This window comes from Lynx rufus, unplaced genomic scaffold, assembly GCF_022079265.1.
Source record: "Lynx rufus isolate CCGP_SWC_20201006 ecotype Redwood Valley unplaced genomic scaffold, mLynRuf1.p SCAF_2, whole genome shotgun sequence".
Lineage (NCBI taxonomy): Eukaryota > Metazoa > Chordata > Mammalia > Carnivora > Felidae > Lynx > Lynx rufus.
This window is the reverse complement of record NW_025814834.1, coordinates 1,138,604-1,164,659: the sequence shown is the minus strand read 5'-3', so window position 1 is coordinate 1,164,659 and position 26,056 is coordinate 1,138,604. Positions and strand designations below refer to the sequence as shown.

Sequence of the window (26,056 nt, the reverse complement as noted above, 5' to 3'; positions counted from 1 at the left end):
GCTGGGTGAGGGCCAGCAGAGCACAGCACGGGGGCCTGGGCCGTGAGCCCCAGGGCCCCGCAGTGGACGCGAGGACCAGAAGAGAGGAGGAGAGCTGGCCGGCAGGGGGGCCTGCGGGAACCCCGCTCTGGGCCTCTCCCCGCCCCCCACTAGCACCTGCTGGGGACCGAGGCCCTGCTTCCTTTAGCCCCTCGCCCTGGCTGCCTCCAGTCTCTGGCTTGGAGGTGCGTCCATGGGTGTCTGCAGGGTGGGTCCGGCCACGTAGCGTGTGGATGAGGAAGCCGGGTCCCAGAAAGGGGTCCCCCGTGCTCAGAGGCCCGTCCCTTGAGGGGTTTCTCCAAATTGCCTCCTTGCCTCGGTGTCCGGTGTGGGTACTGGGTAACAGTGCCCACCCTGGGAGGGGGCACTAGGGGGACGTTGTGTGTCCCCGTCCCATAGGCGCTGGGCATGTGGTCCAGAGTGCAAGGGGGAGGTCGGCGGTAGGACGGAGAGCTGGGGCTCGAGGCCCCGGAGCACCCACAGGCACGAGGAGAGAGGGGCCCGGGAAGGGGCCAGGAAACTCTCAGGCCCATGTGAGGCCCAGTTGAGGCCCTCGTGACACTCGACTGCAGGAGCGCCTGGCCAGCCGCCCCCGGGAGGGCCTCCTGAGGTCAGAGCCGGTGCTCCCGACGGCAACAGATGTCCGAGCCCCACTGCCCTGCCCCTTGTGATGAGGAAGGGCTGGCCAGGCCGGGGCGAGGGTCTCCACCTTTCATCCACTGTGTGCTCACCCTCTGCCAGTTTCTGGAACACAGAGGTGAAAAGCCACGGTCTCTGTCTCCCAGAAGATCAAGGTCTAGTGAGAAACTCCCCTGGGGCCTTCGGACCATCCTGGAATCAGCGGGCCAGAGCCTGCCTGCACTGACTGTCCAAGCCTCGTCTGCACCCCAGCTGGTCGGTCCTAGGACGGTGGCAGTGCCACCGACACCTGGAGGGTGGACAGCCGGGCCCTGGACAGGTGCACCTGTCCTCTCTGGGGCTCCCTCCCCATCGGCACTGGAATCTGGGGGTTGGTGGCCCGTGCATACCTTCAGACAGTGTCCCCAACACTGAGGACCCGCTTTCTGAGCCTGCGAGTCCCATCCAGGCCCATCCCTGTGTCTAACGGCGTCCCGCGTGCCTGGTGCCACATCGAACCATGTGGGCCCCCGTGGTGAGCCACGGGTGACAACTGAGTGTGTCCTTAGGCTCCGGGGCCCCCGACTGCCTGTCCCTGGCTCTGGGGGCCAAGGGAGTATATCCCACCCACCTGTGACCATCTCCAGGCCCTGGGGACAGAGATGATGCCACCCGCTGCCTGGGTTGGCTCATGATCACTCACATCTCGTTGTCATGGAGTGTGGGACACAGTGGACCGACAGAGTCATTTTAAAAGGATGAGGCTCTTAATTCCGCTCCGCCGTCCTGACCTCCTCCCCCGGCGTGGCACGGGCTGCCCACACCACAGAGAGTCCGGGCCTCTTGGCATCCTGCCCTCAAGTGACCCAGGGACTGGCACGTCCCCATCACTGCACATTTGGGGGGTTGGGGGACACGTCAGACACACACAGCTAAAGCCCCATCCCCAGGGTCCGGTGTGGTTCCGAAGTAGGAGCTGTGCGCTGGGGGCATTTTCGGTCAGGGCCAGGGACCCTGTGAAGTGCTGGGCACTCTTGAACAGCCAGGAGGTGGTTTCCAGAAATGCCGGTAGCGCCTCATGCGAAGCACCTTGAACCAAAGCTCTGGGCGGGGTGGGACCAGCGGCCGGGAGCACGGGGGAGGGGCGCCCTTCTGCGTCGGGGCCGGGATGGCCTCGCAGGGGTGGGTGGCGGAGTCGTCTCTGGAGGAGGGCGAACTGTGGCGGACCGACAGGTGTGAAGGCAGGGCGCGGGAGGCCGGGGTCCTCAGCTGGGGTGCATGCGAGGCCCGGGGAAGGAATTCGGGCAATTGGCGAGCACGGCCGAGGAAGAACTCGCGTTTCTGTTTTTGCTAACCTCTAAGCGGACTTGAGCGTCTCCTGTTACTACGAACGAGGCAGCGGTGGGGTATCCGGGGCGTGGTTGCCGTGGAAGCCGCCGGTGCACTCTGTCCCCTTTCGTTTGCAGCGGGTGGCCGGCAATCCCTCTCACACTCTCCACGACCTTGACGTCTCGGCTGGTTCCAGACCTGCCGTCAGCTCACGCAGAGCGCGCTCCTAGGAGAGCGGGTGAGGGCACCACGTCACGCGTTCGCTGTGTGGTTTTCTGAGGACCGTTGCGCCTCGCCTGGCGTCCTTCGTGGTCCTCCGCGTAATTCTTCGACTCGTCAGCGCCCCGGGAAGGGGTCAGCGGGCCTCAGCAGACGGTCCAGTGGGGCCAGTGCTCCGGCCAGTGTATGCACCCAGGAGGGCCTGCAGGGACTGGGGGTGGGGCCGGGCCGCGGAGCAGGGGTGTCTACGGGCACCGGAGGTGACGGGGACATTCAGAGGTGACAGTCTCTCTGCATCACTCAGTGGGTGTTACCTGAGCTCCTCCCGCGTGCTGGGGCTGTTCTCCCGCTGAAACGCAGCCACCAGCAGAGCCACTGGCACGAGGACAGGACGAGCGTCGGTCGTGTCCTGTGAGCTGCGGCTCTGCTGGCCACGGTGACCACGTGTTATGTTGGAAGTCGGAAGTAAAGAGAGCTAACACGTGAATCCAGACACGCGCGTGTTGAGGTGAGGTTTGCAGTCACACCGCCGCCCCCCCCCCCCCGCCAGGGCTGTAGAGCAAAGACCCCTCCCAACTGGGGTTCAAGTGCCAGTTCCACATTCACTCGCTGTGTGACCCCGGGCCAATTACTGAACCTCTCTGAGCCTCAGAGGGCTGTTCCATTAAATGGGGATGGTAGCAGTGCCTGCTGCATGGAGTGTCCGTGGTCATCAGTGCGCCCGTGTGCACAGCCAGAGTCCATGCCGCGGGGCCTGCTGGGGACACGGGCCCTCCGTCTCCAGGTCCTGCCTTCTGGAGGCGCCGCGGGGGAGGGCCCCTGGTGGGAGGCTGAGCAGCCACACGGCCGGGGGTCAGAGATCTAGGCTGGAGGGGAGGATCCTCCCCTTGGTCAGTCACCCACTTCTGCTTACCGGCCAGTGCTGGGTGTGGCCTCCGTGCTCCCGCCCGCTGGCCCTGGTCTCTGGTAGTTGAGCGCTGCGGGAAGAGCCGGTCCTGGAGGACAGCCCTCGGTGAGGGAGCACTCCCCCAGCGCTGCGGGAAGAGCCGGTCCTGGAGGACAGCCCTCGGTGAGGGAGCACTCCCCCAGCGCTGCGGGAAGAGCCGGTCCTGGAGGACAGCCCTCGGTGAGGGAGCACTCCCCCAGCGCTGCGGGAAGAGCCGGTCCTGGAGGACAGCCCTCGGTGAGGGAGCACTCCCCCAGCGCTGCGGGAAGAGCTGTTCTGGGAGGACAGCCCATGAGGAGGGAGCACTCCCCTAGCTCTGCGGGAAGAGCTGGCTTAGACCTGTCCTGGAGGACAGCCCTCGGTGAGGGAGCACTCCCCAGCCCTGCGGGAAGAGCCGGTCCTGGAGGACAGCCCTCGGTGAGGGAGCACTCCCCCAGCGCTGCGGGAAGAGCCGGTCCTGGAGGACAGCCCTCGGTGAGGGAGCACTCCCCCAGCGCTGCGGGAAGAGCCGGTCCTGGAGGACAGCCCTCGGTGAGGGAGCACTCCCCCAGCGCTGCGGGAAGAGCCGGTCCTGGAGGACAGCCCTCGGTGAGGGAGCACTCCCCCAGCGCTGCGGGAAGAGCTGGTCCTGGAGGACAGCCCTCGGTGAGGGAGCACTCCCCCAGCCCTGCGGGAAGAGCCGGTCCTGGAGGACAGCCCTCGGTGAGGGAGCACTCCCCCAGCGCTGCGGGAAGAGCCGGTCCTGGAGGACAGCCCTCGGTGAGGGAGCACTCCCCCAGCGCTGCGGGAAGAGCCGGTCCTGGAGGACAGCCCTCGGTGAGGGAGCACTCCCCCAGCGCTGCGGGAAGAGCTGGTCCTGGAGGACAGCCCATGATGAGGGAGCACTCCCCCAGCCCTGCGGGAAGAGCCGGTCCTGGAGGACAGCCCTCGGTGAGGGAGCACTCCCCCAGCGCTGCGGGAAGAGCTGGTCCTGGAGGACAGCCCATGATGAGGGAGCACTCCCCCAGCCCTGCGGGAAGAGCCGGTCCTGGAGGACAGCCCTCGGTGAGGGAGCACTCCCCCAGCGCTGCGGGAAGAGCCGGTCCTGGAGGACAGCCCTCGGTGAGGGAGCACTCCCCAGCCCTGCGGGAAGAGCCGGTCCTGGAGGACAGCCCTCGGTGAGGGAGCACTCCCCCAGCGCTGCGGGAAGAGCCGGTCCTGGAGGACAGCCCTCGGTGAGGGAGCACTCCCCAGCCCTGCGGGAAGAGCCGGTCCTGGAGGACAGCCCTCGGTGAGGGAGCACTCCCCAGCCCTGCGGGAAGAGCCGGTCCTGGAGGACAGCCCTCGGTGAGGGAGCACTCCCCAGCCCTGCGGGAAGAGCCGGTCCTGGAGGACAGCCCTCGGTGAGGGAGCACTCCCCCAGCGCTGCGGGAAGAGCCGGTCCTGGAGGACAGCCCTCGGTGAGGGAGCACTCCCCCAGCGCTGCGGGAAGAGCCGGTCCTGGAGGACAGCCCTCGGTGAGGGAGCACTCCCCAGCCCTGCGGGAAGAGCCGGTCCTGGAGGACAGCCCTCGGTGAGGGAGCACTCCCCCAGCGCTGCGGGAAGAGCCGGTCCTGGAGGACAGCCCTCGGTGAGGGAGCACTCCCCAGCCCTGTGGGAAGAGCCGGTCCTGGAGGACAGCCCTCGGTGAGGGAGCACTCCCCCAGCGCTGCGGGAAGAGCCGGTCCTGGAGGACAGCCCTCGGTGAGGGAGCACTCCCCCAGCGCTGCGGGAAGAGCCGGTCCTGGAGGACAGCCCTCGGTGAGGGAGCACTCCCCCAGCGCTGCGGGAAGAGCCGGTCCTGGAGGACAGCCCTCGGTGAGGGAGCACTCCCCAGCCCTGCGGGAAGAGCCGGTCCTGGAGGACAGCCCTCGGTGAGGGAGCACTCCCCCAGCGCTGCGGGAAGAGCCGGTCCTGGAGGACAGCCCTCGGTGAGGGAGCACTCCCCAGCCCTGCGGGAAGAGCCGGTCCTGGAGGACAGCCCTCGGTGAGGGAGCACTCCCCCAGCGCTGCGGGAAGAGCCGGTCCTGGAGGACAGCCCTCGGTGAGGGAGCACTCCCCCAGCGCTGCGGGAAGAGCCGGTCCTGGAGGACAGCCCTCGGTGAGGGAGCACTCCCCCAGCGCTGCGGGAAGAGCCGGTCCTGGAGGACAGCCCATGATGAGGGAGCACTCCCCCAGCCCTGCGGGAAGAGCCGGTCCTGGAGGACAGCCCTCGGTGAGGGAGCACTCCCCCAGCGCTGCGGGAAGAGCTGGTCCTGGAGGACAGCCCTCGGTGCGGGAGCACTGCCCCAGCATAGGGCCATGCCCACACCTAGGAAGGACTCCGTGTGGCCTTGGAGGGTGGCAGCTGGTGTTTACAAGAGAGCCACAGATGGAGGCACCAGAAGTAGCCACAGATCCTGTGTAGAGGTTGGAGGGGGACAGGAGATGGTGCCGGAAGGACCCACACACACCCTCAATCCGTAGCCGGGCCTGGAGTCTGGCAGCCTGCGTCGGGGGGCCTCTCCTCGCCCGGGTCACCTGGGGCCTTATCAACGTCCCCGTGGCCCCTCTCTGGGGACGGGGCTGGTTCCGTCCCCTTGACCATCTGCTCCAGGATTTCCCAGAGCGGGACCATGCCACCCCCATCCAGAGCTGTGTGCCTGTGTGCCCTTCTGCCTGCTGGGCATGGCTGGACGAGGCCGGGGTTGAGACACTGGGTGCCTAGGGGAGCAGAATTGCCCACCTCCTGAGGGGCCTGGCCTTTCTCTGACCTGCTTCCAGCTTCACCGGACCCTGAGAAACTGATCTGGAGAGGCCAGGGAATAGGATGGTCCCCAACATTCCCACCTGCTCCGCGAACCCAAACAAGATCAGGGCTCCACCTCTGGGGAGCCGGGCAGGCGGGCAAACGCTGAGCTCACGTGACCCTCTGTGTGCCCAGCGGGGTCTGGTGGGCGCTGCCTCCGGTGGAGGGTTGGCTACTGGCAGGAGCGTCTAGGCAGGTGTCCCACCCCCCAGGTGGAGGTGGCCTGCTGGCCCTGGAGCTCCTGGCCGCGGAGAGGATGGCACAGGCCAATGGAAGTGGCCAGGCCTGGCTCAGCTTCCGGGAGAGGGGTCTCCTCTCCATACGCGGGACTTCCAAGCTGCTGGTGGGCCCCAGGTGCCACCGTGCTCTTATTTCCTCCCCTTCAGCGAAGACAGGGAGGCACACAAGCCAGTGGCGTGGGGCAGCAGACCTGAGACATTGAGCGAGTCACGGAACGTCTCCCAGCCTCAGTCTGCCCATCTGTAAGATGGGTACGATTCTATGTCCCTGTTACTCAGCCTGCTCTGAGGGGGTTGGGGCTGTGGGTCTGAGGACCTCAGCTGGGGTTGTGCCTGAGTGTTGCAGGGAGGGACCCCGTGTGACTTCAGTCAGGCTTCTGTCCACACCCCACGAAGGGCTGGAAATAAAACTGCAGCATATCTTCTTAAATTGGTAATCCAGATGGTGAAAAAGTTTGTAGTTTAGGTATGTCCTGAATATTTTAATTTAAAGTAAACCGGTGTAAGTTTTTGGTGAAAGTGCGTGCTAGATGTTTAGCGTACGTACGTTGCAGGTAGTGGGGGGCGGGGGGGTCTTGCTTTTTTGGTGATAAAATACGCATAAAAAAAGATTTAGCATTTTAACCATTTTTGTGTACAGGTCAGGGTCATTAAGCACATACGCACCGTCCACACCATCCGTCTCCAGAATTTTCTCATCTTCCCCCACTGGACCTCTCTCCCCAGTGGACACGGACTCCCCAGCCCCGCCCTGGCCCCGGCGCCCACCTTCCGCTCTGTCACTGTGACTCTGACGACCGTGGGGGCCTCCGCGTACAGGGAGTCACACGGTATTTGTTGCTTCAAGTCTGGTTTCTTTCACTCCGCACGGCGTTGGCAAGGTCGGGTGCCTCCACGTCGTAGCAGGTGTCGCGCTTCGTTACTTGTTGAGGCTGAATCATATTCCGTCCTGTGGCTCTGCCACGTTTTGTGACCCACTTCTCGGTGGACGGACACGGGTTGTTTTCACCTTCGGCTGTTGTGAGGCAGCCGCTGTGCACAGGGGCGTGCGAGATTCTGTTCCAGTCCTTGCTTTCATTTCAGTTCCTTTGGGCCAGATACTCTTATGCTAAGAAATAATGCCGTTTTTCTGTCACTCACAGTGAACTGTGTCCCGTCCAGATCTGCAGCCCCCTCCCCAGCTGTGCCTGCCAGCTGGGCCGGCGAGCCGGGTGGGGGTGCCTGGGCGGTAGGCGGCCCCTGACTCAGCCGGTGGGGGGCGGGGGGGGCGGGACCGTCCTCCCCAGGCAGCGGGCCGGCCGTCTGCAGCTTGCTGGGCGGCGGGGCGTGCCTGCCCCTGCCCCTGCTTCCGCGTCCCCGTCCTGCTCAGGACGCCCCCCCCACCCCGGGGCTGGCGTGGGGGGAGGTCTCGCAGTGGGGGGGGGGGGAGCGGGAGGCCAGCACTGCTCAGCCACTTCCCGCCGAGTGACCGCGGGCATTCATGTCAGCGCCTACACCGCCCGCCGCGGCGAGGGAAAGAGGGGCTGCTGTGCGGATCGCGTCTAACACCTTGCACAGCGAGCAGCGAGTACTCCCATCTCCCGCGGAGGCCGCCGGGCCTCTGTGAGAACAAGGGCGCCCTTGTGGGGAGCAGACTCGCCCCGAAAACCCCCTCGTGGACGCTGCCCGCTGTCCTGCTGCCTGTGGGAGGGGTCGGGTCAGGAAGGTCTGAGGCCGCCACTCTGGGGCCGTGATGGCACGAAGCTGCGTTTCCTTGAATGCCGACACCAGACAAAGAGTCTCTCTGTGCGGTGTCTTCGGGCATATTTGTTTACTGACCCGGGTCCGGCTCGGGTGCTGGGCAGGGAGACAAGAGAAGGGAAGTGGAGGCCCCACCAGCAGGCAGAGTGGCCTTCCTGCCGCCAGGGAGGGTGGGCTGCCTGTGCTGAGTGGGTGTTGTGCCCCCCGGGGGGGGGGGCCTGGGAACGCTTCCTGGAGGGAGGCCTGAGTTGGCCTTGAAAGAGGGTGGGGCCAGGGGGAAGGGCGCTGGGACCCAGAGTTACTGCGAGTGGCGGGCCGCAAGCTGGAGGGGGACTGAGGAGCTGGGATGCCAGGCCCATGGCGCCCGTGACTTTGGACATGGCTACCAGGCTTGGCGGGAAGTGGCTGGGTCAGGGGGCGTCAGCCGAGCCCTCTGCCCCTTCCCATTCTGTCTTTTCAGCCCCAGGATTTATGGGGCCTGAGCTGAGACTGGGCCCGGGTCACCGTGAGCCCCCGTGGGCTCGCTCAGTTGGAGGGTCCTGCCCGATGTTCCAGCCCAGCTAGGAGTTGGTGCCCCCTTTGCCTGTGGGGGGGGGGGGGTCCCAGGGGGGAGGATGGGCAGACCTGAGGCGTGTCTTTGCGGGGAACACAGCAGAGAGGGTCCCTGAGCTGTACCCCCTCAGCTGCCCCAGGCCCCAGGGGAGGGCGGATGGGAGGGCTGTGCAGAGCCTCAGGCATTCACGCCCCACCGATGCCCAGCCGGCTGGCATGCGGATGAGCCCAAGGGGGTGCTCTCCTCAGCTCAGCCCGGGCCAAGCTCGGCCTGATGGGAGAGATTCCGGGGAGCACTTACCCCTGGGCCCCAAGAGAGTGCTGCTCCCTGCCCCGCAGCCAAGACCTGAGGTCTCAGGTGCAGCAGGCACAAACCCAGGGTCCCCTTTGTCCCTGACTTGTTCTGAGCTCATGGAGTGAGCTGTGAACCCTGAAGCAACCCAGGGGAGGCCCGTTGGAGAGGGCTCGGTCTCTTGGCCAGAGCTGTGGCCGGACTGATGAGGCCAGGCCCACTGCCTCACCGAGGCGCCCCCAAACCTGTGCTCACCGGCAGGGTGGCCCGCCCGGGAGGTCCCGAGCAGGAAGCGGGCGGCACAGAGAGCAGCCTTGTGGTTACCTGGTGAAACCCCCTTCTTCGGGAGTCTTAGGTGTTGTGGCCTTGGTGAGGGGTCTTTGATCAAGCGCTGCCTGCCAGGTAGGTCTCTCCAAGTGCAGGCTGGCCGCGAGGAGGGTGGCCTGAGTGGGTGGTTTTCTCCTGTGGGGTGGCAGCCAGGTGAGGCCAGGGCCAGGGCTCCGGGGAGTACAAGGTATTGGTGAGGGCTGTCCCGGTGTCCTGGGAGGGAAGGGAGAGACACCAGTGTGGGGGGGTTCCCCGGGAGCCTGTGGCCGGGTGGGGTTGGCCGATTCCCAGGGGAAGGAGATCAGCAGTTGGCACGCAGAGGCCCAGGTCGCCTAGCTGAGAGGCTGGAGGCCTGGAGGGGACAGGTACCGGCTGTGGTGGCTTTGAGGGCCCCAGACAGCAGTGGGGGGGTCTGGTCGTCGTCAGCAGGAGAGGGGGCTCCCAGGTGGGGAGCTGCCGTTCTCCGTCCCCCAGGAGAAACCCGACACCCCCATGCCCTCCCTGCCACCCCCGCCCCCCCAGCCTCAGGTCAGCATCCGGGATGGGCCCCCGCCCCCGGCTCCCGGCTCCCGGCTCCCGGCTCCCGAGCGCGCTCCGGGCCTGCCCCTCGGGGCTGTGCTGCGGGGGGAGAGCGGAGGAGGGCCTGGGTCCCCGCCGGGAGAGGGGCCGGGCCGGAGGGGGCGCGGGGAGGCCGCCCGCGGGTTCCTGGGAGACGGGGCGGTGCCAGCGCGGCGGGGCGGGGGCTGCGGGAGGAGGCGCGTCCCCGCTGCCGGGAGCCGCGCCCTCGCCGTGCGCGCCAGTGCGGCCGCGGGGCTGCCGGGGCGGCGGTGGCCGCTGCTCCTCCCCGGCTCCTGGCCGCCTGCGCCGCCTCCGAGCCCTCCGGCCGGGTCCTACTCCTCCGCCGGCCCCCGGCCGGGTCCCCAGGCGCCCCTCCCCCCACGCGCCCGCAGCCGGAGTCGCGCGCCACCCGGAGCGTCACCGCCACCGCAGCCTGGGACGCCGCCGCTGGAGCCGCCGCCGCCGCCGCCGCCGCCGCCGCGCAGGGTTCTCGGGGCCACGGCGCGGGTGGCGTCTGCGGGGCCGGGATCCAAGCTGGGCGACCCCGCCTGGGATCCAGCCAGCCGTCCACCCCAAGCCATCTCCATCTCCCCGGTCCCCCAGCGCCCCCGTCCCCAGGCTTGCCACCCCTCCCTTCACTCCCTCCGCCTCGCCGCCTCATCCCCACCCCTGTCCCCCGTCACCTCCGCCTCGGCCCCGCGTTCTGTCCGCCCTGCCCTGCGCTGCCCTCACCCCCCACAGGCGCATCTTCGCTCCGCTTCTCCACCGCTTCGCAGCAGGTGCCCCAGCGTCCACCCCGCGGATCGTGGGTCCCCGTTCTCGCCGCACCCCATCGCCACCCCACCCCGTCCCCTCCTGCCGTTCCCCACCTCTCCCCTTCCCCGGGCCCCTCTCCGCCGGCAATCCCGCAGCGTCCCGCCACCCCTCCCCACCCCCCACCCCCCACCCCCCACCCCCCACCCCCCCCAGTGCCTCCCACCGCCTGCCGCAGCCCCCTTCCTGCAGCGAGCCCCCCTTCCTCTTCCGTCAGACCCGTCCCCTCCCCTTCGCCTGCCGCAGCCCCCGCGAGTCCCCGCTGCTGCCACCCCCTCCCCATGCCTGCCGCGCCCACTGCGGCAAGCCCCTTCCCCGCCAATCGCGTGGCCCTCCTCCCCCACGCCCGCCCCGCCTGCCGCAGCCCCCCGCGCGGCCCCCCTGCTCGCCGCCTCCCCGCCCGCCTGCCGCAGCCCCCGCAGCCCCTGGGCGCCCGCCGCGCCCACTGCACCAGCGCCCGGTCCCCTCCGCGCCAGGAGCACCGCCGCCGCACCTCCAGACCGCGCGCTGGAGCCCCGGCTCCCGCCCCGCGGCGCGCGTCCTGGCCCGCAGCGACTGGCGAGGGCACCGGGGCGCCCAGCCTTTGTTCCGCGGCCCCGGCGACGCAGCCCCTCACAGGCCTGGGGGGCCCACCCCTCCCGCCCACCGAGCGAGGAGTTGTCCGCACCGATGCCCCTCGGTTTCGGGTCCCAGTGCCTGGCGGAGGCTCTGCGGCAGCACTGGCAGAGGGCCGCTTGGTGACGCTGTCATTTGCCTGAAACGGTGGGGGTGGGGTGGGAGGGGGGCTTTGGGTGGTCGGTGAGGGGTAGGGAAGCAGGTTGGGTCGGAGGCAGGAGGGGTTATGGGTGTTGTTGGTGTGTAAGGGGGAGTAGGAGATCGTGGCTGAAACGTCCTTTGCGAGGTGCATCCGAGGCCACCCTTCTGGACGGACTCTAGGTGATCAAGTGTGACCCTCCAACAGGGACCAGTCAGGGGCAGATGCTTCTGGGGGATGGGGGGCTGTTGAGAAAGGAAGGTCTGGAGCTCCGCTGTGGCCAGTGGCCAGGGAAGCTCCCTCTGTTTGCTCCGTGTCTCCCACCCCCAGTCGGCTGGTAGACATGCCAGGGGGAGCCTGTGGCCACTGGAGCTACGTAGGGTCCAGGAGCAGGAGTGGGCGGGGGCACTTGTCCAGGGGAAAGCCTTGGACACCCGCTCACCCCCAGTCTGCCGGCAAAGCCCCGGGTAGGGTCCAGAATTGAGTAAAGGAGAGGGGTGGGGAAGCCGCCCCCTTCCTGCCCTTCCAGACCCGGGCCTCTCCCTCGCTGGGTTTTGGTGCCTGGAGCTGGGCACACGGCCCCGCTTCAGCCCATCCGGGGAGGCTGGCACAGGCTGATTGTCGACAGTGACTTAGAGTGATCTGGGGGTCGCTGGGCCAGGTGGTGCAGAGCGTCGGACAGGTCAGGCAGATAGTCTGCATACTCCCGTGTGAGCCCTAGAAGCTTCTGGAGACGTGGGCTTGGCATGGCGCCATCTTCCCTCTGCAGTCTCCTTGGGAGGGCTCTAGCGCCACCAGACACAGGTGGCTGCTGGGCTGGGCCTGGACACATGAGGTCCGTGTCCGGCATTGGAGCCGGTGACCACTGTTGGGAAGGGGGTCTTGGGCTAAAGCATCAGGGTGATAGTGCTGGTGGGGGTGGCTGCTGGGTGGGGAACGCCATCCGGAGGCTGCTAAGACGGGACAGCTGGGACCAGCGCTCAGCAGGTGGCAGAAGGGTGTGAGCCTTAAAGATGTTTAAGTCGTAGACTGGTGCGGGCTCAGTGAAGAGAAACCGGGGGTCTGGGGTGACCCCGAGAGATCTGAATCTGGAGGGAAAAGGTGGACCTGTGGTCTGCCACCCAGAAAGAGAAGCAGCTGCTGATGGGGTGAGGGGAGTGGGTGCAGTACTTTAACCTGAGGAGCAGGAAGGGAGGGAATCTGGGAATTCGGGGGCGGGGCCTAAGGGAAGGAGCCGCAGGGATCGCAGGACGGGCCGGGCCATACATCCCACCGTGAATCGGTGAATCGGACCTCCCTCCCGTTTCCCCAGAACCCCCGGGGATCGCCACAGGGAGGAAGTGTCCCACAGGCCAAGGGAAGTCCTGGATGTGGCCGGCCCGCTGTTGCAAAAGCCGCAAAGGGACCGAGGGAGGAAGGAGGGACGGTCACCAGCCGGCCGGTGGAAGCGTCCTTGGGAAGAGGGGCCGGCGCCTGCCGGCGCGGGGGAGTCTTCGTTTCTCGGCAGGTGTTGAGAGGTGGGGGGGTTCGGGGCCGGAGAGGTTCGAAGCGACAGGGTGCGATTCCGTCAGTCTGACGTGCACACTGCCCGGGGTGGGGGGTCCCCTTCTCTCCCGCAGACCCCCGCTCTGCGCTTTGGCTCCGACCGGGAGGGGCAGGCCCGCTCTCCCGGATGCGCGGGGGTGCGCTGCTGAGCCCGCCTCCGGCCGGCCGGCGTCCGGGGCCGGCGGACCATGCGCGGACCGGGCCGGGCCGGGCCAGGGTGGGCGGAGGGCGAGCGCCAGGCGCCGCAGCCCCTGCGTCCGCCCCGCGGCCGGCTCGCGGCCGCCTCGGCCCAGCCTGCCCGGGGCCTCAGGCCGGCGCCCGGGCTCTGGCTCCGTGTCTTCACTCCCGTGTGTCCGCGGAGGGAGGGAGGGCCGGGGGCTGTGCCGGGGCAGCCGGAACAGCGCAGGCCACCGGGCGGCTGGACGAGGTGGCCGGGCAGGGCTGGGGAGGCCGTGGGGGCAGTGCCAGGGAGCCCACGCAGCAGCTGCCCACGGCGGAGCTCCCTGCATCTCTCGGCGTCCCCCTCCTCTGCCCAGCCTCTCTGCTGTCTGCGTGAATGGCAGGCTCGGGGAGGGGGTCTGGGCCACCGGGAGACCGGGAGGGTTCAGGAGGGAGGGCAGCCGGCCAGGGATGCCGTCCGCCCCCACAGCCTGCAGATACTCAGGACTGGGCGGCCCGGGGCCCACCTGACGCCCGCCTGGCACCTGCCCCCTGCCCCAGGCCACACCCCCGGTTCGCCCTCCCCACCCCCACCCCCACCCCCAGCACCACTGGGACCCCGGTGTGCAGAGGGCGCTTTCCGGGCCCCCACTGAGGAGGGGAGCTCAAGTTTCTCCTGGTTGGGGCCCGGGGACCCCATGGAGAGGACCCTCATCTTGCTCAGCGTCCTGCCTCCTGCTGGCAAAGGCACCCGAGAGGGAAGCATGGTAGCTGTTGTCTGGCCCAGCCCTCCCTGCCTGGAGGCACCTGGGCATGCCACCCCTCAGGAGAAGGGGCACAGGGATGTTGGCGGGTGCCCCCCCCCCCGCCACCACCAGGCCCGGGCTCCGACCCTCAGCCCCAGCTGGTCCCCACAAGGCCCGGAAAGGTCTGGCTCACCCAGAGGGTCAGGCCTCAGGTCCCCAACGGCCACACCCCCCCGGCAGACCTGGGGCTCCCCTGGGGGTGGTCACAAGTGGTCTCCAGCTCCAGTCTGTTACCCCGAGGTCAGCCCTGCCCCAAGATGGGGGCCCCAGCCCCCCTCAGACGGACATGCTAGCATCACCTCCAGGCCCTGGGAGAAGGGGCGGCGGTCCTCTAGGCATGCAGCCCCTGGGGGGAGCAGGTGTCTGAGACCAGACACCATGTCTGAGTGCCCCCCCCAGGCACCTGCGGCCCCTCCCACCGCACCTGCAGGCCTCGGCGGTGCCTGTCCCGCCGATGGGCACGGAGGCCAGACACGGCAGCAGATAAACACAGTCCAACGTGGTGTGACCCGGTGGTCCCGAGAGGCAATTCGGGGCAATTCAGTCTCCCCTCCACCCGAGGCCTCTCCTAGAGGCTGCCTGCACCCAGGGCTGCTGATTCTCCCCCGCGGGTCACCTTGGAGCCAGCCCCCAGCCCTCGGGACCCAGAGAACTCTGCCCAGGCCGCCGCACCCCCACCCCACAACTGTGCACAGGATGACCCCGCCCCCACACAGCCCCACACAGCCCCTGCCCCCCCTCCCCCGTCAGACCCTTGCTGCCCAGGGGGCCCCAGGAGGGACCGCTCCCACAGCTTAGAGGCTCGAGGTATGGCCTGCAGGGTGGGGTAGGGACGGGTGGGGAGGGCGGGGAGGTGGCCCGGTGGCCCGGTGGGCGTGGAGGCCTGAAAGCAGGTAGCCTTGGCTTCTCACTGTGCAGCATGGACTGGACGGGAAACTAGTCTCTTTGAGCTCGGGGTCTCTGGTCTGTAAAGTGGGGTCACGGCACCCACCTCCGAACTGCTGTGATCGTAATACTGGGACCTGCGGCCGGCGCAGTATGCACAGCGGTATAACCACAGGGCTGTGTGACTTAGCACCTGTCCTTGACCCCAAGGTGGGAACACGGATAGTGGTGCTGCCCTGGAGCCAAGGGCCGAGGCCGCGGCGTGAGGAGTGACGGGGGCTTTGGGGACGCAGCGGAAGGGACATCCGGAGACACCCGTGTGTCCTCTTGCCCCGCCCGCCCCCGGCAGATCTGTGTCCAGGCCGTGTCCTGGCTGGGTTAGGCTGCCCCCACGTGCTCTGGCATGGTGCGGGGGTGGGGGGGGGCGGGGGGGGGGTAAGGAGGCTCTGGTTGTCTGGCCCTGCCCGTCAACGACCCCTTCCTCCCTGCCCATTCTCAGCCAGAGCCCAGGCAGGGGGCACCATGCAGGCCTGGAGGCTTACCCTGGGGAGCCTTGAGTCTGGGAGCCCACCCCTCCGCGCACACACAGGGCCCTGAGGCAGTTCCGTGCTGGGTCACATTTGTGACCTGAGCTGCTCCAGAGCCCCTGGGATGGCCCTCCTCACCCGCATGGTGGCAGCAGGGGGACTGAGGGGCCGGGGGGACCTCCGACATCCCTGCACCCTCACTTTATGACCAGCCCGGCTGCGTTTGTCCCAGACGGCCTGGAGGGTGGCCTGCGGAGGAAGCCCTGCTCCTGTGTCCCACGCTGGGGACTGCACCGCCTACCCCGGGACCCCCACTGGAGCTGTGCCCCTCCCAGGGTCCGCTGTTCACGGCCATCCTGCCCAGGAGACCCCGCCAAGGCCCAGGGCCAGTTCTCCTGGTCCCCAAAGCTGTGCCTGCCCCCGGACCCATGCCCCAGCAGCCTCCCCGCCCCTCCTCCCCTCACGCCGGCCCCTCCCCACAGGTGAGCACCTGCGGATCTGCCCCCAGGGCTACACCTGCTGCACCAGCCACATGGAGGAGAACCTGGCCAACCGCAGCCGGGCTGAACTGGAGACAGCCCTCCTGGACAGCGGCCGCGCCCTGCAGGCCACACTCACCACCCAGCTGCAGAACTTCGATGGTGAGCAGGCCACTGGGGTTTGGGGACCACCAGACGCTGACACGGTGGGGAGCTGGGCACGAGGGCACCTCTGCTAGCGAGGCAGGGTCACAGGATGGGTGGGGTTATTAGCGCTCTGGGGCTGGGAGCCGAGATTTGGGGTGTCCCGGTAGCGGAAAGCCGCGCACATGCGGGGGCCCAAGCAGGGGACCCGTGAGCGTGGGGTGGTCTGCAGGCGACTTTGTCCAGCCCGTGGTGTGCACGGCAATACACGTGCACGTTTGGGGAGATCAGGCCCATCCCTCTGTCGGCCCTTCAGAGGGTCCCTCTTGCTCTCAAGGTGGCTCCTTATCACTAGAGGCAGGAACAGGCCTCGCACTGGCCACCAGGTGGCCCGGAGCCGGGAACCGCAGCGTGAGGGCCCAGCTCCGGACGGGGCACTGAGGATGGGGCTTCGGAGGGCCGGGTCTGCGCTGGTGCGGGGGCAGGAGGAGTTTGGGGCCCCGGGCGTGGCCCTCACATCTCCGGGGCAGCTGCTGTGTGTGGCATTCATGGGTCTCACACCGGGAGTCTCACGCCGTGTCTGGGCAGAGAGCGAACGCCCTGGACGGTGAAGAGTGGGCTGGCGTAACGACGTCCACGGTGGCCACCCCAGGGGGACGGTGTGGGCGCTGGGGTGGGGGGCCCCCAGGAAGTGACCTCCGAGCTGAGACAGGAGGGAGAGTGTGAGCCTGCAGCTAGCAGACAGCCCTGAGTGGCTTTGAGGCCCAGCCTGGAAACACCTGCAGCGGTGGCTGTCCTTGGGGGCCTGTGACCTCAGCCCCCCGCCTCCTTCGCACCATCCGACAGCCTGGCCAGGAGCTGCCCGGCTCCCACCTGGGGTGCTGCACGGGGTGTCCTGAGCCCTACAGCCCAGGGCCTTGGGTGGGGTAGATGTGGAGGAGCCTGAAAACCCCTGGGGGCCCAGGGTCCAGGGGCCTGTGCGGGGAGGGTGGCCACGGCTCTGGGGGCCGAGTCCGAGTGCAGGGGCCGTGTGGTTACAGACTGCACTCTTGCTGCTAAAGGGGGTGGGTGCTGTCCGGGACCCCGCTCTGGGCATACGGGGTGCAGGGGATCTCCCCCGAACCACGCCCACGCCCTGCCTCCCGGAAGGCTGCAGCACATCTGTCTGGGGCTCTGGGCAGGTCCCAAGGGCTACAGGAGATCCAACCCGGACCCTCAGGCAGGCCAGCTTCTGGGGGGCATGAGAGGGAGGGCCGGACACGGGGCTGGGGGGTTGGGGGGGGCAACGCAGGGAGGAAAGAGCAGGAAGGAGGCGGCCCCACCTCCTGACTCAGAGGACCCTCCTGCCCCCCTTGCAGGTGATCCCAGTGAGTCCCTGAGGGCACTCTGAGCCTGCCCCCAGCTCAGAAGTGTCCATTGGAGGCCCTGAGACCCGAGAGGGGACCCGCACCCAGGCTTTTGCACCCCAGGCCACGGTGGGGGGGTGAGGTCTTAGAAGTCCTAGGGGCATCGGGGGTCTGGGCCAGAGCCCCCTGAATCCCTGCCTGGCCGCCACAGCGTAGGGGGTGTGCGGGGGGGGGGGGGGGAACAGGAGGCCCCGGGAGGCCTCACCGCACCCCCCCCCCCCACTGGCCCAGATCACTTCCAGCACCTGCTGAACGAGTCGGAGCGGGCGCTGCAGGACACCTTCCCCGGCGCCTTCGGGGAGCTGTACACGCAGAGCGCCAGGGCCTTCCGGGACCTCTACTCCGAGCTGCGCCTCTACTACCGCGGCGCAAACCTGCACCTGGAGGAGACGCTGGCCGAGTTCTGGGCCCGCCTGCTGGAGCGCCTCTTCCGGCAGCTGCACCCGCAGCTGCTGCTGCCCGACGACTACCTGGACTGTCTGGGCAAGCAGGCCGAGGCGCTGCGGCCCTTCGGGGAGGCCCCGCGCGAGCTGCGCCTGCGCGCCACCCGCGCCTTCGTGGCAGCTCGCGCCTTCGTGCAGGGCCTGGGCGTGGCCAGTGACGTGGTCCGGAAGGTGGCCCAGGTGCGCTTGGCGGCCCCCCCCCCCACCCTTCGGCCCCGCCCCCCGCCCCCGCTGCTTTGCATCTCGGCCCCGCCCCGTGCCCCGGGGTCTCCTGGCCTCGCTCCCTGCCCCGCCTACAGCACTTCCCAATGTCCCGCGACTGAGCTCCTGAGCTCCGGCGGGGGGGCAGCCGGGCGGTCCCATCCTCAGCCAGCCTGGGTCCCATGCAGGACCAGAAGGGAGAAGGTGTGGGGCTAGATGCCGAGTCGACTGCGGGGTCAGGGGCCGGGAGTCGAAAGGGCAACCGGCTCGGAGGCCAGAGCAGGCCGGGGCCTGAGGCCTCGAGGGCCAGCAGGCCCGTCCCCAAAGAGGCAGCTGGAGTCAGACCCCCTGGTGACAAACCGGGGAGGGGGAGGGCATCGGCCCTGGGTGTGAGCCGCCTCTCTGCCTCCAGCTGGTGTCCTTTAGCGGGTCCTCCTCCCAGCCCTGAGCCTCAGTCCCCTCGTGCGCGTGGCACGCAGACCTATTCACGCTCCCCCGTGAGGCTTGGTGACGGCAGTTTTCCAGGGAGTCGCTCACTAGGACGGTAGCGGTCATTAGGATGAGTGGTCCCACGACCCGTGGGCCTGCCTGATCATCTGAGAAGAGAGGGGCTCCCCAAGAAGGGCCGGGGCCAGGCGGAGGTCCCACTGTGGGTGGGGCAGAACTGAGGCCTCCTGACTTCTGTCCAGAGCCTTCCAGCCCGGGGCTCCTTGGGGGGCTGGGCACGCCCAGCTGCGGGGCTGGGCTCAGGCTGCCTTGGCTCCGCAGGTGCCCCTGGGCCCGGAGTGCTCGAGGGCCGTCATGAAGCTGGTCTACTGCGCGCACTGCCTGGGGGTCCCCGGCGCCCGGCCCTGCCCTGATTACTGCCGCAACGTGCTCAAAGGCTGCCTGGCTAACCAGGCCGACCTCGACGCCGAGTGGAGGAACCTTCTGGGTGAGCCCTCGCTGCCACCGCGCGCCAGAGCAGAGCAGGGACAAAGCCAGTCCTGTCCTCGGGAGTGCCTGGCCAGAGGCCCTGGGAGGAGGGTGACCCGGGGTCGAGAGACAGGGAGGCCATTCTGAGTGCAGGCTGCTGCCTGGGGTGGAGCCCTGCGGGGTCCTAGTTCCTCGCCCTTCCCCGCTGAGCAAGGGCCCCCTCACGCATACGTGCCCACATGAACGTGACCTAAGGCGGGCCACCGCATGCGGTGGGCCAGCCGGCCTGTGCACGTGCCGACACGTGGGGGGCCCACACGCATCCACATCAATACGTGTGAGCTGACGCTGCTGACGTCAGGTGGGCCAGCGTGCCCGCGCTCCGGCACCGGTAAGTCCTAACTGTGCTGACCCCGCAGGCTGACCCATGTACACGCTCACATGTGCTGATGCGTGAGACTCACCCACACGTGTGAACTAGCACCCGCCCACGGTGGGCCGGTTCAGTATGTGCCAGCACACGTGAGCTTCCACACGCGTGTGCCCAACACGCGTGCATGCCGCCACACAGGAACTAACACGTTCACCCACGGACCCCTGGCCGGCCGGCACGCGTGCGTATCAGCACACGCGTGAGCTCACGTGTGGACACGGCCTGGCTGGCGTGCATACTTACCAAATGCCCTCTGTGCGTGTGCCCACGCCTGTCCCAGACTCCATGGTGCTCATCACCGACAAGTTCTGGGGCCCGTCGGGTGCGGAAAGCGTCATCGGCAGTGTGCATTCGTGGCTCGCAGAAGCCATCAACGCCCTCCAGGACAACAGGGATACGCTCACAGCCAAGGTGCGGGCAGGAGGGTGCGGTGGGCGTGGAGTGGCATCCCGGATGTGGCCTCGTGCCCCCGCAGGACCCCTACGGTCTTCCCCCAGGTCATCCAGGGCTGTGGGAACCCCAAGGTGAACCCCCAGAGCTCCGGGCCTGAGCAGAAGCAGCGCCGGGGCAAGCTGGTGCTACAGGAGAGGCCCCCCACGGGCTCACTGGAGAAGCTGGTGAGCGGTCCTCAGCCCGCCGGGCCCTGGGTGGACAGGGGAGGGGAGGGGAGGGCAGGCCGAGCAGGGCGCCCCGTGGTCTGACCCCCGCCCTGCAGGTCTCCGAGGCCAAGGCACAGCTCCGAGATGCCCAGGACTTCTGGATCAGCCTCCCGGGGATGCTGTGCAGCGAGAAGATGGCCATGAGCACCGCCAGTGACGACCGCTGCTGGAACGGCATGGCCAAGGGCCGGTAGGTGCTGCCGCGGTCTCACCTGGGCCTGTGTGGCCTGTGGCACCAAGTGCTGTGTGCGCAGGGCCGTGCCCGACCCCAGACACGCAGTAGGACACAGGAAACCTTCACCCGGGCCAGCTCCCGGCAGCGTGTACCGTGCTCCGTGTGCCCGCGCCCCGCGACTGTGGGCTCCCATCGGCCCCTGAAAGGCCACTGGGGGTCTCGAGCTTGCCAGCACCTGGACAGGAGAAGAGGGGTGTGGGAGGGCGTGCCAGGGTATTGCCCCTTGGCAGGGACCAGGCCGTGACCCAGGGCCTGCCCTTGGCCCGCAGGTACCTCCCGGAAGTGATGGGTGATGGCCTGGCCAATCAGATCAACAACCCTGAGGTGGAGGTGGACATCACCAAGCCCGACATGACGGTCCGCCAACAGATCATGCAGCTGAAGGTCATGACCAACCGGCTTCGCAGCGCCTACAACGGCAACGACGTGGACTTCCAGGACGCCAGTGCGGGCGGGGCCCTGGGGGCGGGGCTGGGGGCGGGGCCATGGGGCGGGGCCATGGGGCGGGGCCGGGCAAGGGTGCCCTGGAGAGACCCAGCCCCCAGGCCCCCACGGTGGCAGGGAGATGCTGCTGCTGTGTGGACACAGACACCAAGCAGGCCCCACCCGTGTGTCCCCAAGCACAGCTGGGCCTGGCCAGGATGTCCATACGGACCCGGCAGGCCCGGGCAGGTCGGGGAGCTCAGGGCGGAGCTGGCACTGGCACAGCCGACCGCGGGAGGCCTGTGTGGACGGTTGCTGTGCCCGGGGTCCCCTCACGGTGGGGCGGGCCTGCTGGAGCCTCCTCTCCTCCCCAGGTGACGACAGCAGTGGCTCGGGCAGCGGGGATAGCTGCCCCGACGACCTCTGTGGCCGGAGAGTCAGCAAGAAAAGCTCCAGCCCACGGACGACCCTGACCCACGCCCTCCCGGGCCTGTCAGAGCGGGAGGGCCAGAAGACCTCCGCCTCCGGCTGCCCCCGGCCCTGCGTGTCCCTAATGCTGCTCCTCTCCCTGGTCCTCTCGGCCGCCAGGCCCACGTGGCGGTAACTGCCGCAGGCCCCAGGGACCGAGGCCAAGAACTGACTTTGCCAAAACGCAAAACAGACGATATTTAATTCTGCTGGGCCTAGAGGCCCAGGGGCAGGACAGGGAGGGACAGTGAGGGGCCCCGGCTCTGGGACTGTGCTCGGGTGGGGCAGGGGGCCCTGGTCCTGCCGGCCACCCTGGCTTTTAATTTTGTATGAGGGCCTCAGGTCAGTCGGGAACAATGTCCCCAAAAGCCATGTATTTCAGGGACCTGGGGGATGCCGGTGGCCACCTCCCGCCTGCCTGCCCGCACCTCTCCCCCAGCTCCCCGAGCAGCGTCCCGCTGGAGAGTGCGAGCCTGTGCCTTCCTCTCCTGCCTCCTCCTGCCGAGAACTTCTGGGCTCCGTGTGTCAGAAAGCAAAGCCCACCCCTGGATGCCTAAGAATCCCTGGGAGGGCATCAGGGTTTCTGCCATCCAGGGTCTAGCAGGGGCTTTGAGATTATGCATGAACCCTTCTGACTCAGCCAGGCCCCCGTGATGCCGTGCCCCCCCCAACCCCGCCCCCCGAGGCCCTCAGCATCAGGGCGACTTCTGACTGGGAAGGCACCCTTGCCGATGAGTCTGTCTGGACTTTATTCTCGCCGAGGACTGGCTACGAGGGTCTGGGGCACACAGGTGGGCTGCTATGGGCACGGCCTCGCCACTTCCGGGCCCCGCCCTTGGTTGACCTTCACGTGAGGCTGGGGGTGCCGGTCCTGGCCATCCCGGGAGAGCAGGCTGGGTGCCCCCTTCAAACACGGGCCCCACGTCTGCACGGGGACTTGCGGCCGCATGCAGGCGCTGCCTGCCCGTGCCCTGCCTCTCACCGCCCCCAGGCCTGCGGCCCCCAGCTCGAGGTGGGGCAGGCAGGGCTGGAGGGGACACATGGCCACAGGACGCAGGGAGGCCAGTGAAACTTGAGCCCGGCCAGGAGGCCTGGCCCTTCCTGACCCCACCAGCTGCAGGGGGCCCGGGAGGGGGCTTTGACAGTTAAGGGCTTTTCCAAACTTACATACATTCACAGACGCTTTCCACCTGTTCACCCAGGGCTGCTTTTCAGCTACTCCCAGAGCTTGGAGGCACCTGGGCTTCCCGGACCTGGGCGCACCCCTGCTCGCTCAGGCTGTCCGGGCCCGGGACCCTGCCATCCTCCCTCCCTCCTGGGCCCTAGCTGCTGTGGGTCCTGGGGAGGGGGCTGGACCCTGCCAGAGAGGGGCTCAGGCAAGGGGACCCTCACGGGTCTGTCGGGTGCTGAGCCCCGTGGCCGGGCACAGCAGTCCTAGCCAGCACCGGGACCCGACAAGGCCATTTCGAGCTGCTTTGCCTTGCGTCCTGCGCTGGTCAGGGCCCCCAGCCTGTGCCCCGCTGGGCAGCGCTCCCCCACGGGCACCCCCACCTCGTGATAACTCTGCTCCTGCCACCCCAGAGGGCTGGGCTTGGGGCCTCCTTCCCAGCAGGCAAAGGCCAGCCGGACTCTCGGGGGCTCTGGGGCAGCGGCCGCCCACGTGCCCAGATGGCAGCCTTGGCCGCGCGTGGGCGTCCCCACCCTGTGTGCCTCTCCGGAGGGGGCGGCCCCAGCACAGTTGCTGGCCGGGCCGTAGCCAGGCCTGCTGTGTCCCCCTGCACGGTGTCACCTGGCGTCACATGCTCTTGAGTCCTTGTACGAATAAAAGGTTGGAGAGCTCGTGTGGCTGTGGTGGCCCCATCCTGCCCAGCTCGGGGGTGAGCATGTGTCCGTAGGCTGTGCGCAGCAGACGTGACTCGGGGCGGCGTCTTGGGGGGTGGGGGAGGGCTTGGACACAGACCGCGCCGGGCGGCATAGCCCCCAGGCTGCAGGGCCCGCGTCTCAGCGGCCTGCCCTGTGCCCGCTCGGTGCCAGTGAGACGGAAGAGGCCTGGCCTGGACCCACCTGCTGTCTGCTCCTTCCCTGCGCATCCTGATGCCTGTCCCAGGAAGGTTCCAGCTCCCGCCAAGTGGGGACCAGCTTTGTGAGGCCGGGCCTGGCTGGACATCCTGACGGTCCAGTCTGTTGCCACCTCACCAGACCCCACCCAGCGGAGTCCTGCGTCATCGCTGGGGCACAGCTGCCGGGCCCCATCACCACCCCCACGGGGTGCCCTGCGACCCGGTACCACAGGCAGCGCGGGACCTCGTGACCGGCCCCTCGGCCGGAGCCTGGAGGCCAACGCGGAAGCTGGAGCTGCCTTAAAGGGCCACTTTATTTGGGAACTGCGGCCACACTGGTGGGCCTGGCAGGCATTCAGCACAGCCTCTCCGTCCCCACGGGCCTGGAGTGCTGAGGAGTCAGCGACCCGGCCCCGGCCCCCCCCCCCCCGGCCCGGGACTCTGCTTAGCCGGGCAGTGCGTCCTGGGAGGGAAGACGCGGCCCCGGCGCGGGGGGGGGGGGGGGGCTCTCCAGGGCCTGCGGCTCCTCGATGGCCCCTGGGCCATACGTCGGCCTCCCCTACAGAGCAGAGGCCGTGGGCTCAGCCGCCCGCCTCCCGGGGGTCCCGGGGTGGCCCCTGGTCTAGCTCCTCCCAGGAGGTGAGGGTGGGGCGAAGGCCTCCCTCCCTGAGGGGGCAGGCGGGTCTCTCTGGACAGTCATTCGTGGCTGTACGTGGAATAGAAGCCTTTCAACCGGTGTGGTGGCTTCGGAGCCTCCGGCTTCCGGCTCGCCTCCTTGCCCAGATGCTTCGAGGTCTTCTGGAAGTTGGGTGTGCGCCCAGCCGGATGCGTTTTCCTTGCTGGGGAAAGAGGACCCAAGTGAGGTGGACGTCAGCACAGGACAGTTGACGGCGGGGGGGCAGGTGGGGAGGGTCCACCCCGCCCACAGCCGGCCAGGTGATGGTCGAGGAGAGGCCCCTCCCTGGCTCTTGGTCCCAATTCACTCCTCTGGGGAATCCAGGAAGCCACCGGCCTCCGGACCAACCCCCACCCCCACTGCTGGCAGAGAGCGGCCAGCTGCTGCGTAGCCCCTCGTGGCGGCCCGGGCAGGCCAGAGTGGGGCTCTGCAGGGGACACACGGGGCACATGCTCTGCTCCCGTCCAGGTGACACCAGCCTTCCTTCACCTGGAGACAGAAGTCACATTTATAGTCAAAGTGCTAGCTCTCTCGTTCAGAATAGAGAACAGATTCTCTCACCCCCATACCCTAGTGAACGTGGAAAGACTGGAACCAGGGGCTAGGTTCCTTCTGGAAACAAGCCAGGTGGCAAGTCACAAGTCGGGGCCGTCGAGAGTGCGGGCCGAGGCCAGGGCAGGTGCCGCGGCCTGTGAAGGGCGGCAGTGGTGGCTCTAAGCACATCCCTCCACCCCTCACGCGGCCCTGAGGCTGGGAGACGTTTCTAGCTTACGCGCACTGCGGGGCCCCACCTGGGAAAGCAGAGAAACCAGCTAGCCAGGACCCTCTAGGGAACCTCAAAATACACAGCCACGTCGGCCACTGTCCCAAGCGGGAGAAAATACTGGGAAACGTCTGGTGTTGAAATGTCACAGCCGCACTGTGGCTCGATTGCAATCACCCCCACCCCCCACTCCGCAGACACCTCAGGATGCTGGACGAGTCAAGGACATTTACAGAGCCAGGAGCCGTCTGAGGTCACCTGAGTGAGGGTCCCTGTAGGCCACACGGAGTGTGGGGGTGGGGCAGACACAGAAATGCCCCTGGGGGATGGGGGGGTGCTGGAGCCGACCCCGGGCAGCCTGGACACAGGAACAGCAGCTCTCTGCTGGCCAGACGGGCCGAGAGAGCTGTGTTGCCAGGGCTCCGCCCAGAAACGGGGCTCCCCAGAGCACGGGGCTCCCTCTGATCACGGGAGAGGGAGTGACAAATGCCCCGTGATGGGAACTCAAATGAAAAACTACAACATGCCAAGAACACCCAGTGCCCAGAGCCATAGCCTGAGAACACGGGTAAGAGGACAAGCGGTCTACAAATTCGGTGTTGTGTGGTATCCCAGAGAAAGAGATGGAAATCGTGAGGTTAGAACGCGTCCATTGTTTAAAAGAAACAAAAGACTGGGGAAAGCACCAACAGAAGCTGAGGTGGGGACCCCCCACAGCAGGCAGGACCCCACAGGAGGCTAGGGACCCCCCACAGGACCCCTGCGAAAGCAGGGAACCACCCACAAGAGGTAGGGACGCCCACAGGAGGTGAGGACCCCCCCCCACAGAAGGCAAGACTCTACAGGAGGCTAGGAACCCCCTATAGGAGGTAGAGACCTCCCCACAGGAGGCGGGCACCCCCCAGGAGGTGGGTTGGCAGTAATTCCAGGCCTCCAGGTGGGTGGGGGGGGGCTGAGCCCCCCCCCCCATAGAGATAAAGCCCCACTGCACCGGTCCCCTGGCTGTCAGCCTGAATGCGGCCCCCAGGCTACGGAAGACCTTGCGGTTTGAGTACCTCAGGACGAAATTCTGGAAAAGGCGAGTCTGTATGGGAGGGAACACACGAGCAGCTGCCAGGGGCTGGGGGAGAAGAGGGCACAAAATAAATGGTGCTGGGCCACGGACCAGCCACAAGGGGAAAGAGAAAACAGGGCCCCTACGTCACACTGGCAACAACAAATCTATCGGGAAGGAATACGGACAAAAATGTGGAAAGCGACGCTTCGGAACACGGGCAAGACAACAGGACAGCGTGAGCTGAGGGTGAAGCGACCTTTCCCAGACATGCAAAGACGAGGTGGCCGGCCGCGGCCGCGTCAGCCTTCGGTCCTGCGCCAGAAAGACCAGACGCGGAAATGCAGGCTGTGGAATATGTAAGAAGCTTCTACCATCAAGGGAAAAGGCAATCGCGTAGAAAACGGTGGGCAAAGATATACACACACACACACACACACACACACAGAGCTAAATCACAGACAGGGGACTCCAAATGGCCAATAAATAATACATAGGATAAATAAAAATTGAATACATGTGAAAAGTCTCACAGTGGAAAGC

The 26,056-nt window shown here is 67.6% G+C and overlaps 2 protein-coding genes across 2 annotated transcripts in view; one reads left to right on the top strand and one right to left on the bottom strand.

Moving 5' to 3' along the window:
- Positions 1 to 22,757, top strand: part of GPC1 (glypican 1) — a 29,993-nt gene extending 7,236 nt beyond the window's left edge. Inside the window, exons 2-9 of the mRNA XM_047084647.1 lie at positions 15,637 to 15,795; positions 17,415 to 17,806; positions 18,596 to 18,761; positions 19,456 to 19,586; positions 19,673 to 19,792; positions 19,891 to 20,024; positions 20,339 to 20,514; positions 20,867 to 22,757. Of these exons, the coding sequence (XP_046940603.1) occupies positions 15,637 to 15,795; positions 17,415 to 17,806; positions 18,596 to 18,761; positions 19,456 to 19,586; positions 19,673 to 19,792; positions 19,891 to 20,024; positions 20,339 to 20,514; positions 20,867 to 21,096 (1,508 nt within the window). The 3' untranslated portion in view covers positions 21,097 to 22,757. The remainder of the gene's footprint in view (positions 1 to 15,636; positions 15,796 to 17,414; positions 17,807 to 18,595; positions 18,762 to 19,455; positions 19,587 to 19,672; positions 19,793 to 19,890; positions 20,025 to 20,338; positions 20,515 to 20,866) is intronic.
- Positions 22,758 to 23,438: 681 nt separating this feature from the next.
- The window catches only part of ANKMY1 (ankyrin repeat and MYND domain containing 1), a 41,893-nt gene continuing 39,275 nt past the window's right edge, over positions 23,439 to 26,056 (bottom strand). Inside the window, exon 17 of the mRNA XM_047085231.1 lies at positions 23,439 to 23,859. Within this exon, the coding sequence (XP_046941187.1) occupies positions 23,717 to 23,859 (143 nt within the window). The 3' untranslated portion in view covers positions 23,439 to 23,716. The remainder of the gene's footprint in view (positions 23,860 to 26,056) is intronic.